This window comes from Gossypium raimondii, chromosome 13 (assembly GCF_025698545.1).
Source record: "Gossypium raimondii isolate GPD5lz chromosome 13, ASM2569854v1, whole genome shotgun sequence".
Classification (NCBI taxonomy): Eukaryota; Viridiplantae; Streptophyta; class Magnoliopsida; order Malvales; family Malvaceae; genus Gossypium; species Gossypium raimondii.
In genome coordinates this window covers 52,099,209-52,117,926 of record NC_068577.1, presented here as the reverse complement: position 1 = coordinate 52,117,926, position 18,718 = coordinate 52,099,209, and the positions used below count along the sequence as shown (strand labels likewise).

General features: G+C 33.1%; 1 protein-coding gene across 1 annotated transcript; it reads left to right on the top strand.

Annotated features, from left to right (window-relative positions):
* Positions 1-8,464: 8,464 nt before the first annotated feature.
* On the top strand, positions 8,465-12,360 carry LOC105783173 (protein BOLA4, chloroplastic/mitochondrial). The gene is made up of 3 exons (XM_012608458.2): positions 8,465-8,922; positions 10,397-10,464; positions 11,933-12,360. Exons 1-3 carry the CDS (start codon positions 8,593-8,595, stop codon positions 12,087-12,089), a joined length of 555 nt encoding a protein of 184 aa, XP_012463912.1. The 5' UTR covers positions 8,465-8,592; the 3' UTR covers positions 12,090-12,360.
* The last annotated feature ends 6,358 nt before the right edge of the window (positions 12,361-18,718 follow it).

The window sequence follows — 18,718 nt, the reverse complement described above, 5'->3', positions numbered from 1 at the left end:
TGTCTTAAAAAATAACCCATAAAATATGATCAATGGAATCTCAGTTGGAGAACAGACCGATTGCGGGGTGAATTACCAAAATTCTGATTTGTAATCATAATTATCAGATTAAATTGCATTTTCAATGAATATGTTTTAGTCAGATAGTTAAATATTTATGTTTTTATCCTTTTGAGTTTCGGGTTCAAATTTTTTCTATTTACATTTCTATTTTCTATTTCATGTTAGATCAAGTTTTTAAATTTTTAATTAATTATTTTTAATATATTATTTCTTTGGTTAGATATTTAAATGGTTGCAATTACATCTTTGAATATTGAATTAGATATTTTATTACTCACATTTGTATTTTTAAACTTGAAGCAACATGGAATAAAAAATACAAGCGTGAGTAGTAAAAAATTAAACTCAAGACTCAAAGATATAATTACAACTATCTAACCATCTAACAAAAGAATTAATATATTTTAAAAAATTAATAAAAATATAAAAAAGCTTAAAGCAACGTGGAATAAAAAAATATAAATGTGAGTAGAAGAGGAACCGAACCCAGAATTCAAGAATAAAAACACATCTAATTGGAAGCATTTTCTTATCATATTCACTAAAAACGCATCCAACTAAATACGTTTTCCCTTTCTCTCTCTAAAATTAACTTAATCCAATAAATTTCATAAAAACTGACCTAATCTAATAATTATAATTAAAAATTAATATTTTGATAATTCACCTAATTGTGAAGGAAAAATGGTTTCGTGGTGTGTGTTGCACACCCAGGATAAAATGTGTGGTTCATATATTTTCGTGTTCGGCTCAATTCCTTGTGTTTTCTACAGCTTGAATTTTATTTTAGTTTCTTAGTTAACCTTGAATTTAAGTTTTCCAGAACAAATTTTCGGATTTAGGTTCATTTCAAGGTTAAACTCACAAATTTCAGGTAATTCGTATTCACTTTTTTTTTATTACTTTTCTCTCTTTTTTTTTTTGTAATTTTCCTTTTTTATTCTTTCTTTTTGTTTTATAATGTATGGCAATTCCCTTAGAAGGTTGAGATGTAATTCCCCATATCCAGCCTAAAATTATAATTTGAGTGTGAAGGTGACATTGATAAATTTAAAACTTTAACTCTTTCTTCCTGTAACACATCTTATTTTGAAAATGAAGATTTAAGAAACGAATGGTCAGAACATAATAATTTTAGCTAAACATTTTGTGCATTCTTCAGAAAATCTCATATTCCGAAATACTTATTTTATAGTAAAATCACTTAGTCACTTTCTTAGTTTAGCAGTGGAAAATTTTTAGAGTTTTAGTTGAAAATTGAATTTCAATTTGTTAACTCGTATGATTTTGCAGTTTTATGTTAAAAATACCAAAATCTGAAGAACAAAACAAAAACCAAAAACAAAGTCTGAAAATAGATTTACAGTCTAAAAATCCAGAAAAGTTAATAACGTAAACAACCATATTTAATTAACTGAGAAAATAATCAGAACTCTCGCACGCCGTCTAATCCTAAACTTACAGATTACCTGAAAAGTCAAAAAAATTGGATAAGCTTACAAAGTTCAATGTGTAACTAAACTTAAACAAAGAACACAAACAGCACAATAAACAAATCAAAGTATCACAGAAAGTTTTATCATACTCGAATGTCAAAATTGCGCATACATGGTTATGTCAATGCAAAATTTTCAGAAAACGAAATGTAAATTTTTCAGAAAGCTTCCTACCCAACTCCGCTACACACTAAATTAGAGTTCCTCAGAACTCGTCCATCTAAAAACACACCAATTAAGTCATCTCGGGTTCCCCAGCAACGATGACCCACCACCCTGGGTTGCCCGGCAACAATGGCTTATCAAATTGCAATCAAGTTGCCATAACCTATATGTGTGGTCAAACCACTTTAATTACAATCAAGCTGCCAAAATAGATATGTGTTTAAACCACCAAATGGTACAAATCATTAAACTATCTGAATTTCCTCCTTTCTATATTATCCCAACCCCATGCAATGTGACATGGTATGTAAATGCAAAATCAAAGTAGTAAGCATGCTGAACATGCATTCGTATTTTAACAGAAACCAGTAAGCATGCAATTTCATGCATTGCAAAACAGATATATCATATTTCAATATTTACAAATCACTTAAATTAGAAAAACCACAATGTCACATGCAATGGGAATTGAACAAAAAAATACCTTATCAGTACTCATATAAACTTAGCCAATCATAAAATAAAATCATGCTTTCAAAGATTGCATAAACAATAGTATATTATCAATTTTCATCATTGTATCACATACATATCACATTACAAAACCAACGAGGTGACTAATCTTGAATTGTAGCTCAAATATGATCTTAACTAAATTTTATGAAAAATAAGCCTACACACCCGTGTGTCCTACATGGCCCAAATAACCCAGCCTGTGTGGCCTACACAATCTGGCACATGGTCGTGTGGTTCACATGATCTGCCACACGGCTTGACACACGGTTGTTTGACATCGACATTGAACTTGTCGACATCGCGTTGTTCGATGTTTTTTGAGTTTTCTGTTACACACCTGGTCAATTTCGATGTTAACACCCCCGCGAGGATTCCAATACCCAAAACAGTAGCGGTAGATTCAAAATCCTTAGTTCCCAAATGGCAAATCGCTCGTTTCTTAATCTCCTCCAAACTTCCACAGGCACGCAAACAACACCATAGGATAAAAGTTTCAACGAAGAATAAAAAAGAACACAACAAATAAGAAAATCACAGAATAATTGACAAAATTTTATATTTTTTCTTTACTGTAACAAATGGAAGAAAGAAAGCAAGGGAACAAAAAACTAATGTGAGAGAAAGATGGAAAAAAATGAAATGGCAAAGTAAGGGAGTGGGAGAGAGATTTTTGGAAAAACTATTTCAAAAGTAAAATAAAATAAAATTAAGTTTTAAAAATATCCTAACTTATCAATTGACTAAAGTTTGAATTTGACTCAAACACTTCTCCTAACTTCCTCAAGCATTGCAAAACAAAGAACAAAAATAAATGAGACAAATATTGTTTAAGCAATTCAGTTTCCTTATATATGCGGAGCCTAACTCAGTGAGAAGTATCTATAATCATCAACATTTACAACAAGTAAACCTAAATCCATCACATCTCCATGACAATTTCCTCACTTTTGCACATCTAAAGACTAGAACTCTTACAATTAAATTCACTCCTGTAAACTCAGCTTGCAAAATCACAACATAAAAGTTTTACAATAAAACCGCACTCATACAAATAGTGTTTCTCACTTGAACAAATTAAGTGCTCTCAATAATTTGCATCTCAACTTGTACAAGTCTCTAAATTATATAAAAGTTTTCAAGACTTACATGATAAAGATCTATCACAATCCCTATCAAACAACAGCTAAACTAGTTTAATACAATATAATAATAACAATCAAGGTAAATATGGATTGTTGATTGTTAAGTTTTTAATGTTTCAATCCGATCCAACTTCCACGATCCAATGAATTATATAAACTCGACCCGGCCTGATTTGATTCTCCAAATAATAAGTTTCTTCAAGTGTTATAATATTCATTGGTGGGCTAGATACAATCTACCATATCAACCTATCCCAAAATTCAATTCAACAAATTGTCAATCACCTAAATATGGAAACAGACTAGTCTATTACAGTACTTTAGGAAGTGGGCACTTCCTCAAGCACATCTCAATCTTTCTATATTTTTCAAGAAAATATTTTAAGCTCAAATCCAACCCAATTTAATCTACCCAATTACTTGTTTTACTGTTTAAAATTTGTAACACCCTGGATTTTGGGGTTAGAAGTTTGTGATTTGGAGGTAGGATCAGTGCTTGAATGAACAATTGTATTTAGTTCCGCAATCTAGTGTTAAAATAGGCCTACTGGTCTAGTAGTTGGTTGTGTATTAGTTTAGCTTGGGGTCTTGTGTTCGAATCCTCGTGTGGGCGTGGATGTTTATTTTTGTCACGGTTGTTTAAAAGAGAGTTCGAATGGGTTTGGAAGTCTGTGTAAGTGGATGAGAGAGTGGGTAGTTAAGATCGGGTTAGTAGGAAATCGTGCCTTAATTTGGGTGGGAATATTAATTGTTTTTATTTTATTTTTTTAGAAAACTTGGTTTTTCTCTCTCTTTCAAAAAAAAACTGACATTTGTTGTGCTCGCCTTCCCTCTGCACTTTTCATCTTCCTTTTAACTTTCTCCTTTTTATTTTTTAGTGTTCGAGTGATTCAAGGATTCGAGCGAGGGGAAATTGTGTTGGGGAGGTGTTTCGATCTTCGTTGGTGTTTGGAATCACAAATTCAGGTGTGGTTTCGGTAACTCTTTCTTTTCATTTTCGAAATTTTGATTTAGTTCAGTGAAATTTGACATATTTGGTGTATCTCTAAAAAATTATCATTCGAAGTTTCAATTGTTGCGGTTGTGCTTAAAATACTGTGGGTTTTTGGTGTGTTATTGGGTTAACAATGATTGGGTAGCGTTTCGAGAGCAAAGGCACGTTCTGCAGCTAGTTCTAGTGTGGTTTCGTGACCACACGGGTGGGCACACGGGTGTGTATCCCAACATGGGTGGCTCACACGCCCGTGTAGAATTGGGAATTAGGGCATTAGGGCTAATTTTGGTGCCACATGGCCTGGCCACACGGGCATGTGTCCCCACACGGGCGTATGAGCTCTCCACACGGCCGTGTCTCCTCTGCTCTTACTTTTTAGCACTTTTGGACGGTGAGTTGCAAGGGCTGCTCACACGGGCGTGTGTCCCCTTCACACGGGCATGCGTGGCCTCTACACAGGCGTGTGTGGCCTTCACATGAGCGTGTAGATCCCCACACGACCTGGGCACTTCCATACGGCAGGGGCACACAGTCGTATGGCCTTATGTCGCCAAATTTTGTACTGTGCCTGTGTTTATTTTTGTTCTGGTTATGATTATATGTATTTCAACCCTTGGCTAGGTCTTTGTAAGGGTGGTCGGGACTGTGTTTCGGCTTGAACTTGTGCGTTATTTGCAATCATAGCTCTAATTAAGTGATTCAGTAGAGTGTTAATTGATGTTATGTTATATCTGATTTTGGTTCTGGGCATTTGAATGTGTGCATTTCTGATTCCGTACTCTATTTCTGTAAGTCTGTAGTCAAATGGTGTGCATTTTGCATTTGCATTAATATTTTTGGGTTTGGTTGCGAAGAGAAGGGAGTCTGATCTGTTCTGGCAGTTTCAACTACAACATATCTGTACAGCGGTTTACCGCAATGCACTGTACTACATATACGTCAGCTTTGCTGCGTATTATTATCTGAGTGGCCTAGTCCACATACATAGTGTGTAGGGTTGGATGTGCCTTTTGGGGTCCTAGGTGGCGTGTTGGGTTGGATCAGCTTAAATAACTCTTTTGAGGTATGATCAGGGGACGGAGAGATGTTTTGGCTGGATGGGTGGGTTTCTTTTCCACTTGATTGCATTCATGCGCATATGGTTAAGTGACTGTGTGTAAATTTATTTCTCGATGTTCTATCTGATTGACTTAACATGTGTGACTGATTTTGCATGTATTGAGGTGTTAGCGTAATGATGTTTTGGAACACCATGTTTGTGATGATAAGTGTTTTGGTACTCACCTGTTGACGGGTTATAGGTTGAGTTTTTGTCTATGATGTGGTGTGCTTGATTGTTACGTTCCGTTGGGACGTTGGCCTCGAATTTACCTTCTATTTCTGTATATCTCTGTAAGTATGTTTTGCTATTGAACTGCTATCTGGAATTCTCTTCTGTAAATCAGTTGTTAATCGTTTCGAACTCACGCTGAGCTTGTGTAGCTCACCCCCCTCAGTTTCCCTTTTTCAGGTATTTCTGTAAGCTATTGCTAGACTCGGCACGCCGAAAGTCTCGGACAGCCACGTTTTAGAATCGACTTTAAAAGTATTTTTTTATAAATTTTGCATTTATAAATAAACGGTTTGAATTGTAAGTTTTAGTTTGAATATTGTGGTACGAAATGTTGTGTTATATGCACGTAAGCGTCTTTTGGACTAAAATTTTTGTAATATCGGGAATTTACAACCGAGAGTTTTACGTAACTTAAATACCGTTTGTTTTCTAGCTGGTTAAACTAAAATTTTTCCTACAATCACTTCGATGATCAATGTAACCTCCAAGATTCGGTCTAAACTTCTAGGCCGATTTTTGGGACGTTACAAAAATAATAAAAAATAATATTAATATATTAATATTTATATAACTTTTTTTTATATTTTATTATTTTAAAACAACAAACGAGTAGAGTTAAACAAATCCAACCCATAAATATATTTAATTCAAACATCCTAAGATTATTTATAAATAAAAGTATTAGAGGTTGAATTAATTTTAAAACATGTCTGAATTCACGTAATTGTTTTAAAATTGGATTAATTAGTATAATATTTTTTCAAAAGTTTACAAGTAGTACATAGATTTAATTAATTAGTTCTAAAATAAGCGCAAAAAGAGTTAAAAATAAAATATTGGTTAAAAGTCGTAATGTTTCAGCTTTTGCCTCATTCACATTGAAATAATTAAACTTAAAATACAATTTGAGCAAATATAGATTGCAACAAATTTTGTAATAAACGGACAAAATAAAATTACGTCTTAATACTAAAGTTAAGAGATAACATAACGCCCTGTTACTCTTATTTTGACATTAATAATTATTCAATTTAGGATATGTGAAATATATATTAATTTTGTAAAATTTAATTTGAATTTATATTATAAATATGAAAATTGTAAATTTATAAATTTTCACCCAAAGTCGAATATTTGGCTTCAAAAATCAGTTTGAAGAATTTGAAAGCAACTTCATTTAAATTTCACAAATTTCAATTTTCGCTCATACTTTCTCTTCCGCTCAAATATTAACTAATCTAATTTTTTTCTTCATTTATTTACTTTTCTTTTTGAGCCACTTATTTGTAGTTAATATTTATATTTTAAAATAAAAATTTATTTACAATTTATTTGTTTAAATTTATTTATTTAATGTTAGTATTGTTTATGAATATATTTTAGCATTTGCAAATAAAATCATAAATATATTTATTCAATATTCACGAATTATTTATTTAATTTAAATGCAACAACACCAATATTATAAATTTAGTTGTTAATTTTACCCTGTTTCTTATTTTGATTTAATTTTTTTGGATCACTAGACCTTATTTTAATTAAATCGTTTTTAGATGAAAATATCAATTAAATTATAAAAATTGATGATATTGATGTGAAAACTTATATAATAGTCTACATCTACTTCATAAAAGTTCATAAAATTATTAAAATTATTTAAAATTCAATAAATTTTAAAATGTATAATTTTTTTAAAAGATTACTTTGATCAACAATGAATTACGCGTAAATTACCAGACAAATTGCCACCTTAGTGCCATTAAAATCAACATGTTGATAAGAAAACAATTTTACTAATTTTAGAAGGTTCACTGTTTGAGGACTAAAAGTGACAAAAAAAGAGAGGATAAATATACATTTTTGTAATATAAACTTGGTTTTGAGGTTCAATTTGGTACTTTTTTTTGGTTCAATTAGGTACCTAAATTTGGCCTCAAAATTCAATTTGGTTCATAAACTTTTTTTGCCTGAATTAAGTACTTGAACTTTGCTTCATAGTTCAATTTGGTTTAATAAGTCATTTATTGTAAATTTGAATCAGGAAAAGTTCAAGTATCTAATTGGACCAAAGTAAACATTAAGTACCAAATTGAACCTTAAAACCAAGTTTAAGTACCTAATTAGAAAAAACTTTAGTTACCAGTTTGAACATTGAAGTCCAGTATCAAAATACACATTTCCTCGTGCTGTAAAATAATATGTTTTTTCTAACTTCATAGTTTTCTGCTAAACTACATCATTAATCATTAAACTATGGGTAAAATTTTATTTTAGCCACTTAACTAAAAAAGTTACAATTTGGTCACTAAACTATTCAAAAGTTTCCATTTAAGTCATCAAGCTGAAAATCGGTGCTATATGGCTTTCTCTATTCACATTGCTTTGACTAATTAAAAGCTCTCTTTTCCCTTTTCTTCTACACTTCAATTTTTGTTCATGAAATAGCTTTGAATGTCACGAATTTGCAAATCAAAGTTCAAATAGCTTCTTTTTTCAATCTCCAACACTAGTTGCTAGATCGGCTTGGATCTAACATATGTTTTTTTACTTGTCGATAGGTACTGATCCACTGTACCAATCATCAAATCGTCGCTTGAAGCTTACTAATAAAACTTAAAAAAAAACTTTAACAACTCAGTGACTTAAATAAAATTTTTTAAATAATTTATTAATTTAAATGAAAATAGTAGTGAAACGAAAATTTACCCATTATTTATTAACTAACGGTGTAATTCAGCCTAGGCTATTTTTTGGCCGAACATCCCTAAGTTTAGTACAGAGCTTTTAACTCGACTGAGGTATTGTATCCTCACCACCCGTTTTCTTCTTCAGAAACATAAAACAAGAACCAGCTTCACTTTCCCCCACCTTTAAACCTCTTCAATGGCGAAGACTCTAATAACTACGCGCCCCTTCTTCTTTTCATCAATAAAAGCTAGTATTTTCCTCAAATCCTTCCCTCTTTTTTCCCACTCCAACAACATATCCTTTTCCTCTCACCCTACACTTTTGCCAATTAAAAACCATCCAGATTCAAGCTTTTTTGGTTCTTCCAACATTAATAAATCAACCAACAATGTTGAAAAGAAGAACAGAGTTGTTTCGAGAACCAGCTCTGGAATTTTGGGTCACCGTGGATTTTCGATAAAAGCTACCCACGTTAATGATCCTGGCTCTATTGACTCTCCTCTCATTCAATCTATGGAGAAAAAAGTATCTCTTCTTTTTTATACTTGTTCTCTGTTTGGTTTAACTTAATTGTTGATTTTTTTCCTTCTCGCGCAATTGCTATTTACTTGTTTCTGTTTACTGAAGGAAATGGGGAAGTTCAGTTTTTGTTTCTTTCAAGTTATAAAGTTCAATTTGTTGTCAATTTGATCGGATTAATAGCTATTTAATCTGTTTAGCTGATTGAAACAATATCAAGAGAACGTTTTGATGTATGAAAATAAGAGGATTTCTAAATTAGTTTATAATGCTCAAAGTTACTCGACTCGGACTTGAGTATGAGTGTTGGAATCGGATAGGTGCTAGAAATTTAGTCTCTTAATTGGCCCCTGTAGAAATTAAAGGCATTCTTAACATTCTATGAAAGTAAATCAAAAGAAAAGGGGAAGATGACTATTTATTGCCTCTTATTGCAGTCAAACGCTCAAAGCCACCCAGTGTGTCTACCTTATGATCTATGGAAAATCCTAATCCAAGCTTCAGTCATGCTCAAACCCTCATCTAGATTTCAAGGAATTCCCTCCACAAAATTTTGACTTTTTTTTTTTTAAACTCAAGATTACTTTCAATTTTACCAAATAGGAAAGGTGGTTTTCATTGATTTGAACCTGAGGTTTCAAGGAAGATATCCCTGTTGATGTCAAGAAAATATTCCCTACTTGTTTAAGTTCAATCATGATGTCCAAAACAAATTTTAAATTGTAACATTATCTCCAGTTAACTTTCAGAAATCATATTTTCCCTTTGTTTACAAAGAAAACAACTTTTTGACAATAAATAAACTTTCACTACATCCTACAGTTTTCAGTAATTAATTCCCAGGCAACTGCTAAGCATATCTCTCAGAGCTGGATGATAGTCAGGGTTATAGTGCAGTCAATGCAGAGACACGGTGACATTCTTGGAATGAGTCTTTTGAATGATCACTATTAATTGTCTTCATGTATTGGATTCATCCATGAGATGATGAATTAGAGGAGAAAGCCTTTGCTCATGGCAAGAAGTAGCCATGTTTGAGCTTTACTATAAGTACTTAGTTTTGATTAGGCTTTGTGATGGATCAACTTGTCAGGAACAAAAGCTGATAGTAGCATGGCCAGAACTGACTGTATAAAAATAAGAAATTTTGTTACAAAATAAAAATTTCTTGACAAAAAATATGTTCTTGGACGTTGTTCAAATTATATGGTCAAGTTGTAGTAAATACATATGAAATGCAATTATTTCTAGTTGAATGGTATTATTCATTTTACTAATACTGCTGTAGCTTGGATTCAGTTTTTGTCTAGCATTTCAAAGTTTTTCCTTTCATAGTTTCAGTAGAGTAACCAGATTATTTACCATTTCCCATTTTAACTGTAAATATTGCTTATTCCACCGTTGTTCATAGAGATTGTATAGTTCTTGTCTACATGGACTGTGCTCTTATTGAAGTTAATTATTTAATTTTCTTTTCCAGATCAAGGAACATTTGAATGCAGAATCAGTCATTGTAAAAGATGCATCTGGAGATGGCCGGCATGTTTGGTAAGCCATTTTCACTGGTTTAATTAGGTGGTAGACCAAAATACCTAGTTAGAGGTGCACTAGCTTCTTGCTTCATTCTTCCTACTCTTATTGGAAGTTGTAGTCGAACATTTTAGTAAATCCGCACTATTAGGATTTTTGAGTAACCTGTAAGTGTATTCTGATGTACTATTATGAGATTGCTCTGTTACCGACAAGAAAATCCTTATTAATTCTGTAGATGTGCAGCAAAGTATGTGATTCCTTTAGCAACATCCTTGACTCCTGTATGAAAATCACCTTTATGTGTTAGATTATGATAGTTTCAAGTTATAAAATGGATTACATGTGTGAATAATAGCGTAGGAGTCATATGACAATGGTGTGGAGATCAGATTATATGAGAATCTACTATGTAAAACATAATTCTGTTATTTCAACTACTTGGTCTTTGCATTTTCTTCTTTTAGTTAATAAGTTCCTCAAATTCTTTCTTATTCGACCAAATTGGGACTTTGCTTCAAAAATCATTAGCAAGGATATGGGTATGGCACTGGAAATGGCTGTTCTACCGAAAATTGTGAGGGGTCGAAGAAAGTCAAACTCACCATTTTTCTGGTTCTTTTGGGTTCTAAGAAGTTTGCTGATGGTTGGGAGTTTGCTTTAAACAAATCTGTATGGCATTTTGCTTTATTGCATAAAAACATGTAAATCATTATATAAGATCACTAATATGTATATGTTAGGACTTCATACGTTTGCTCTGATAAGTTCATGCAGAGACTGAAGTTCTTATGATGGGAACATGTTAGAAGTTAAAAATTAAAATAAAAACTATTTCCAAAATAAATTGTTGCGAGAACATGCTAGCACAGGACTAATACTAATAGAGCATGATAGCCGAATTTATGCACTCTAATGAATAACAGTATATAACTCCTGGTGAGTTCATTCTGATTATGTGGTCGAAAGGGAACAGCTTTTCCTGCTCCATTTGACATTATTAACTTTTGACTGCTCTCAGCAGGACACATAGATGTGTTTAGCTTATGTTTGTGATTTTTGAAAATGAGTAAAATAACTCTTCTGAGGTATAGTTTTAGCAAATTACACGGTAGTTACAAAATGAAGTTTGAAGTCTAACAAATGGAATACAGAATAAAGGCGAAGCATGGCTGCTAGCTCTGATAGCCAAATTGACTCTCTTTTCTCTCAAAAGTTAAGCAGTTATTTTTCATAGGTCACCATGCATCTGATTATCTGGAATGGCATATCTCTGAGAACTATGGTGTTACACAAACTATAGTGTGTTTATTAATGCAGTCTATATTTACTTAGCAGTAGCCAAGTATGAATGAGTCCATAAATTGTTTGGCATTTCTGATCCAAGGGTTGTTTCTGATTAAAGATTGAATGTGCCGTTAACTGATTCTTCATGGCATTAAGAGTTTGCAATTTCCTGGGCTGAATCTATATTTCCTTATCGCAGCATTGATGTCATTGCTTCAGCATTCGATGGACAGTCGGTTGTGAACAGGCAGAGGATGGTTTACAAAGCCATATGGGAGGAGCTACAAAACACAGTGCATGCAGTAGACCAGATGACTACTAAAACCCCCCGTGAAGCAGCAGCAAGTCAGAAGTGATCATTTAAGACCTGAAAGCCAAATTCGTTTTCCCTTTCTTATGAAGGGTGGTTAATAAGACTTTGTGTTCTTCATCTCCTTCATATTCCATTGCCTTGAGAACTTATTGGTAAAATTTAGACTCTGCTTACACTAGAAAAGGGGAAGACAGTCCCTCCTTTTTTTTTCTCCCACCAAGCTAAGGATGGAATTTGTTGCTACACATTACCATTGGGCATTCCTTTATAAATTTTTATTAAAAAAAAAAAACAGCAATAGGTATTTCTTTAAATTGGGTTCTGCTATTTGAAACTTGGTTTTTTTTTTTTTTTATTTTAATATGGATGAAAGTATTTGAAGTTATACACTGTTATTATTAAATTAGATGATGTTAGTTTTGTAGAAGTTACTGGTGTCGGGTTTTGGGTATTGAAGAACACCCATAAAGGTTTCTTAAAAAGTAAATTTTAAGTTCAAATGAATTTGAAGTTATATTTTTAAAGATGTGCCCACTTATAGAGTTTAACTTAATTTTCTCTACAATAACACTTCTAATTTAACATACATAAAGAAATGGTATTTTTTCTTATTTATCGGATAAGACTGAAGCAACAAACAACTCTTAATTTATTAGTAATTAAACTTACAACAAGTACTATGGTAAATTGGGAAAGAAGTAGAACACATAAGATGAACATTTTTGGAAGAAAGTTTTTGAAATGGATTTATCCAAGTAGTGAGGGGAAACAATTTGATTTCAACTATCATCAGCATAGTATGGAATGCATTGATCTATGGCTAAACAAGAATGGTGAGCTTGAGTAGCAGTCAATAGATCAAAGAAACAATTCCCAGTAACTATATGATCTTAGTATAACTGGGAAGTTATGCCCCCCCATCCTATGCTAAGGATAATGTAACTCACTAACAGCCTTGCAGATTGCTCCATCTTTGGATGAATAGAAATCAACTAATTATCCAAAAAAAAAAAAACTGTGAATTTGAGATTTACATTTCTATACCAATAATCATATTCAAATTTAACTAATTTATAAGCCAAGGTATGCGTTTTACAAATCATATAATCATGGTATCCTTCTTGTTTATTTATAAATACTAATCTTTTTAGGGTTCATGATTGTACTTCTCAATAATGTTATTTTTAAGATTCCAACTTAAATTCTCTCATTGAAAGTGTAATGTGTCTAAAGATGAAAAAAATACCGAATCCGACGGGTTTCAACTCGACCCAATCCAATAGGGTCAAAATTTTTTCTTGGAAAATTCGGGTTCAAGGCAGATCTGGTGAAATTACAAAAAAGAAAAATAGTCGGGTTGGGTTTGAGGTAAATCCGCTCGGCTCAAGATATTTACAAAAATATCCTTGATATATATATATATATAGTTTTCGCTTTCAATAAATAAATATAGATTAAATTTCATTTCTAAATTCAAAAATTAATCTTATTTGCTTCAAAATAAAAATTAAACAATTAAATTAAACTCAAGTCAAAGTCGCATCTTCTATTAAATTCCAAGTCTGGGTTCAGGCAGATTTTTTATTTTTTTTACAAGTCATGATCAGGATTATTACCTCTAAATATATCTTACTATCTGCCAATATTTGATAAGATTTTCATTACATAAATTTTGTTTATGTTCTTTTATGTGAATTCAAATTATTCTCATAATTTTTATTTTCGGTCCTATTTTGATGTGTTGATGTGGTGGAATAATCAAAGATGTATAAATGTTTCTTAAATATTACAACAGAATTTTATTCATCAGCTTGCTCAAAGGTAATTTAATCTTATTTTAATTTTACATTTCTCAGCTAATTAACCCACAAGTACAATGGACTGTTCACAAAATTAATAACATATTAAAATTTTTATATTAATTAATCTAAATAAAATTTTATTATTAAATTACAATTTAATCTAAGTCAACCTAAGTTTATAGAAACCTTGTAGAGTCCAGTAGGTAACCTGGCTATATGTTGTTAATCTTCCCATTTTTTATCTACGATATTGTTGAGCATGTCACATCTACATAGTTGGTAGGGCTTTGAAATTTTGATAGCTCACGCGCTTCAAATTTTTTAGATTATAGTCAAATTTGTTAATATAAACATTTTATTTGTCAATTTTCAATAAAACTAATTTAATTTTAATTTACTTAATCTATAAAATCACCTTAAAAAGTAACTTTAAAACATAATATTTAATCAATCTTGCTAAACATATAGCACCAAATAGGCTTTGCCAACTATACCTCATCCCCCGTGCCTAAGGCAACCTTGCTCATAGGCAATACTTTGCCAAGTATGATCCTCACCAAAACATGCATGGTCGACATGTGGGTCGCCACCAACCTATCTCGCCAAAGAATGGTGTTGAAACTTCTCTTTGCATGAAGCACACATGAAACTACATTAAGTCTACACTATTTCAATCAAAATTGGATTATTAAATCCATTAATCTCATCGCCACCTAGCTAAGAAGTCTATCATGTCCCCTAAGGAGTCAAACCATACTAAGACTAGCCTGGAAAAGTGTCAAAGCCTAAGGGCAATCCGGTAACCAACCTTTTCTATAAATATCCTTCATTCACCTTAGGAAGGCTCTTTTCTCCTTCAACTACTTCTTTTTATGTGTTCGCCTTGCTTAACCTCCATTTTAAGCAACTCCCAACACACCTCCACCATGTGAACTACCATCTCCCATCTTCTACATTTAACCCTTAACAATTTGGTACAATAAGCATGAATGACATGGCTCATCTTGATGAGAATATCCCCATGAATCCTACTATTGCAACCAATCTCACCACATAGACTTTTCAAATCGGCCAAGTTAGCAATCATTAACCAAGTGCACCGTCCACATAACCCTTACAGCGATGCATGTGAAAGTTGCTATCACCAGCAACACGGGCTACCATAGTTTGTTTCCCTCAACACCTAATATACATCTTATACCAACCTTTGTCGAATAAACAGTCGAGAGCCCCAATTTCATCCCCAACTCTTCTTCTCAATAATTCATGGAATTACAAGAGCTAATGAGAGCTTTAAGAGACCAAATGATACAACAACAATTGAAGCATGAGAAGCAATGTAAAAAAAAAAAGAACACTCTATTAAAATACTAAAATGATAAGAGAAATAAGAGTAGGCCAAACCCCTCTCGATATCAGCTACAACACAATGAGGTAGCCTCTTCACTCAATGTATAAGGCTAAGACCACAACAGACACCTATAATACCAACAATGACCGGTTTTTTCATAGCAACAACCTTTAGCTTGGCATGAGGAAATAGATGCACTAAGGTGAGATATTTAAGCTTTAAGTCCTGATGCAGTACATTAATTATTTGAAAGTATTTGGATATTTCTGATTCCTTTTAGTACGAGGCTTTTCCCACTACTTTTAAGGAAAAATGTAAAAAAAAAATGTAATTGTTTCTCTTAGAGGGTTCCATTCATAACTTTGAGTAGTTGAGTTATTTTTTGGTCGCTTTAGTGCATACAGAATTATCTTGAAAACACTTACTAGTCTTTTGGTTGTTAAGAATAAACCTGGTGAATCTTTGCATGATTACATCAAGCGTTTTAATACTATGATCATGAATACCAAAGATTTTGATAGATCAATAGGTTGTGGATATTTCATAGTAGGAGCGAGTTGCGAGCATTTAGAATATGTTGTCATGGAAAATAGGCCCCAACACCTCACCTACTTTGTACAATAAGGCCAAAAAATATACAAAAGAAGAGGAGATGAACTTATCCGACATAGAATTTGATATTGGGTATTTTGGATTGTAATGCCAGAGACCAAATCACCACTCACATGTGTGACCTTCCAAAAATGATCAATATAGAACGCACCCTACTTATGAGTAGACTTAGGGGGAAACACCATTCTTGCTCCCCCTAATTCATCAAAAAACACTTTGTCCCATTTTGATACATATGATGAAAGAAGAAAACATGGGGCATGTAACAAGTACACCAGGCTTAGTCCATTGAATTTGTTACGAGCATACATTCTAAGTCATATTGGAGAGCAGGATATCCATGACACATCGCCTCCAATGAAGCCTAGCCGATTTCAAAGCAAATCAACTGAAAGATGCCAATTTTATGGTGATGTATGCCATAAAAATTAAAGTTGGTATTTCATTGAAAAACGCCATAGATGAGGCTATTAACCAAAGCCAACATAAGCAGCTTGTGGCACAAAACCCTCACTACAAGGAGGGGTAACCTAGGTCAAGCTATGGCAGACACAACAAAGTTAGGAGCAAATAACTAGTAAAAAGAATGATACATATGATTGCTGGGACCAATTAGGAATAGGCCACCTCTAGACAAAAAGGCCCAATTGAGAAGTATCATGTTAATAAACCCAGTCATGGAAATACTACGCCAAGTTGATAGATGAAATGTTGCATCTTTAGGGCAGTTACAGATGTAATTCTTGAAAAGGAAGGTAATGATATGATAGTGGTTACAACGATCATTTTCTATTTTAAAGTAAAAATAACTATGATTAAGAGTGATAGTGATAGTGTAGTTAAAGTCTTACATTAGCAAGCTTTCAAGTAGATGGGCCATAAAGAGAAATTGTTAAAGAAGCTGAGCCCAACTTATGGCTTTGTGGACCATCTCATTAATGTTAAGGGCTCTATAACTTTGCAATAATATGGGGGTTGTAAGCATACTAAAACCAAGTATGTGAAATTTCTAGTTGTTGATCAACGATCAACATATAATGTTATCTTTAGCCACCTAATTATGAATATAACCAAAATGGTCCTCACAACTTTTTGCATAAAGATAAAATTTTCTATCCTTACTGACATAGGTTACATAGAGTCAAATCAGTAGACAAACAATAGTGTTACGCCACATCTTTACAACTAACTTAACAAGTCAATCAGACCAATTGATCATAGTGAATAGTAAAAGGCATGGTGAGCGAGCTCTAAGATGTGATGATGAACGAATCAAGAGTTAATCTGATCAATAAAACTATGATGAATCTCAATTGCTTGTATTATTGAATAGCAACACCAAATCCCACATTACCTAGGAACAAAAGGTAAAGAGGTTATGAGTCTATATAGAACCCATATCCCACATTGCTTAGAAAATCAAGGTTAGTAGGACCTTAGGTCTATATAAAGACTTATGTTATAAGTATTATTAGCACTAAACCAAATATTGAATATTTTATTTGGTTCTTTAAATCCCTCTTTTATTTTCTTATTTTGGAGTGTCAGGAGGTGTAGCTAAATTTTAGTTTAGTGGTGTTGTGGATGTGAGTGTTTAACAATTGGTATCATAGTCAAGTTTGGAGGAGTGAAAATTTTCTTAGTATGCTCTGTGGTTGCAGCATTATCTGATCTTCCACATCATAATTATTTTTAGTTACTTGAAGATTATCCTTAGTTGCTTTGTTGTTAGAAGAAGTGTGGTAGTATGAAATTTCATGTCTAGGAAAGGTTCTAGCTAAGGAAAGACTTGATATTTAAGAGTGTTCGTTGTGACCCACCTCTATTTTCTGGAAACTACTTAGTGCATTGTTCACAAAATACTTTCACTATTTAGCTATTTAATTGTGAGAATCATTTCTCGATACGATGACGGACTTGCAAGTTGTCGGCAAAATAAAGAAGCTTAATAACAACAACTATAACGCATGGTTAAGTTGCAGAATTTCTTATATGCAAGGAAAATACCTTTGGGAGGTCGTTAATAGTAATTAAGTGACACAATCGGAAGCCGATGATGCAAGTGGCACGTTAAGAAAATGGGGAATAAAATCCGGTAAAAAAATGTTCGCGTTGAATATGACGATGGAAGAGGACATACTGGAGCACATTCAAGATGCTAAAACTCTTAAAGAAGTATGTGATACATTGGCAAGTTTGTTCTTCAAGAGAAATGACACAAAGCTTCAACTTCTCGAGGGCAAGCTATTGTCGATGGCACAACGTGACATGACAATCTCACAGTATTTCCACAATGTGAAGTTGCTATGCTAAGATATTGGTGATTTGGATCCACTAGCTCTTATCGGTGACACCAGGGTGAAGAGGACTATCATCCATGGTTTGAGACCAAAGTTTAGAGGCTTTGTTTCTGCAGTACAAGGATGGCAAACCCAGGCATCACTTGTTGAGTTTGAGAATTTTCTTGTTGGTCAAGCAGTGTTTCAAAAAAATATGAGAGAAGCTCTACTGAAAGGAAAGGAGCAAGAGTTTTATGCCAGCAAGAGTAGTTGGAATTCCAAGTAGCAAGGTGGATCTAAAAAGAATGGCTCCAAGGTGAGGATAATCACCATGAGCCAAAGGTAAGCACCATAAGATGCCACGGAGGCTGGGTGCTAATCCATTGTGCCGAGAGGAGCTGGTCGAGCTAAAGTAAGTGGGAGTAGAGTACCATTAGTTGAGACATGGAGGCATCGACTAGGATGGGGACCAAAGGGTAGCGTTCTATCGAGCAAGGTGATGAGAGTGGTCGCGAGAACCAATACAAAGAGTTTGAACATGTTAAGACAGAAGATCGAGTTGTAGGCTTGTTCATGAAAGGCTTGTGTGGCAACAAACTCAAAAGCTTTTATCGTCAGTTTGGCATGG

Coding starts and splice junctions, on each gene's coding strand:
- LOC105783173 (XM_012608458.2), top strand. CDS start 8,593: ATGGCGAAGACTCTAATAACTACGCGCCCCTTCTTCTTTTCATCAATA. Junction 8,923..10,396: donor TTCAATCTATGGAGAAAAAA/GTATCTCTTCTT, acceptor TTTCTTTTCCAG/ATCAAGGAACATTTGAATGC. Junction 10,465..11,932: donor GGAGATGGCCGGCATGTTTG/GTAAGCCATTTT, acceptor TCCTTATCGCAG/CATTGATGTCATTGCTTCAG.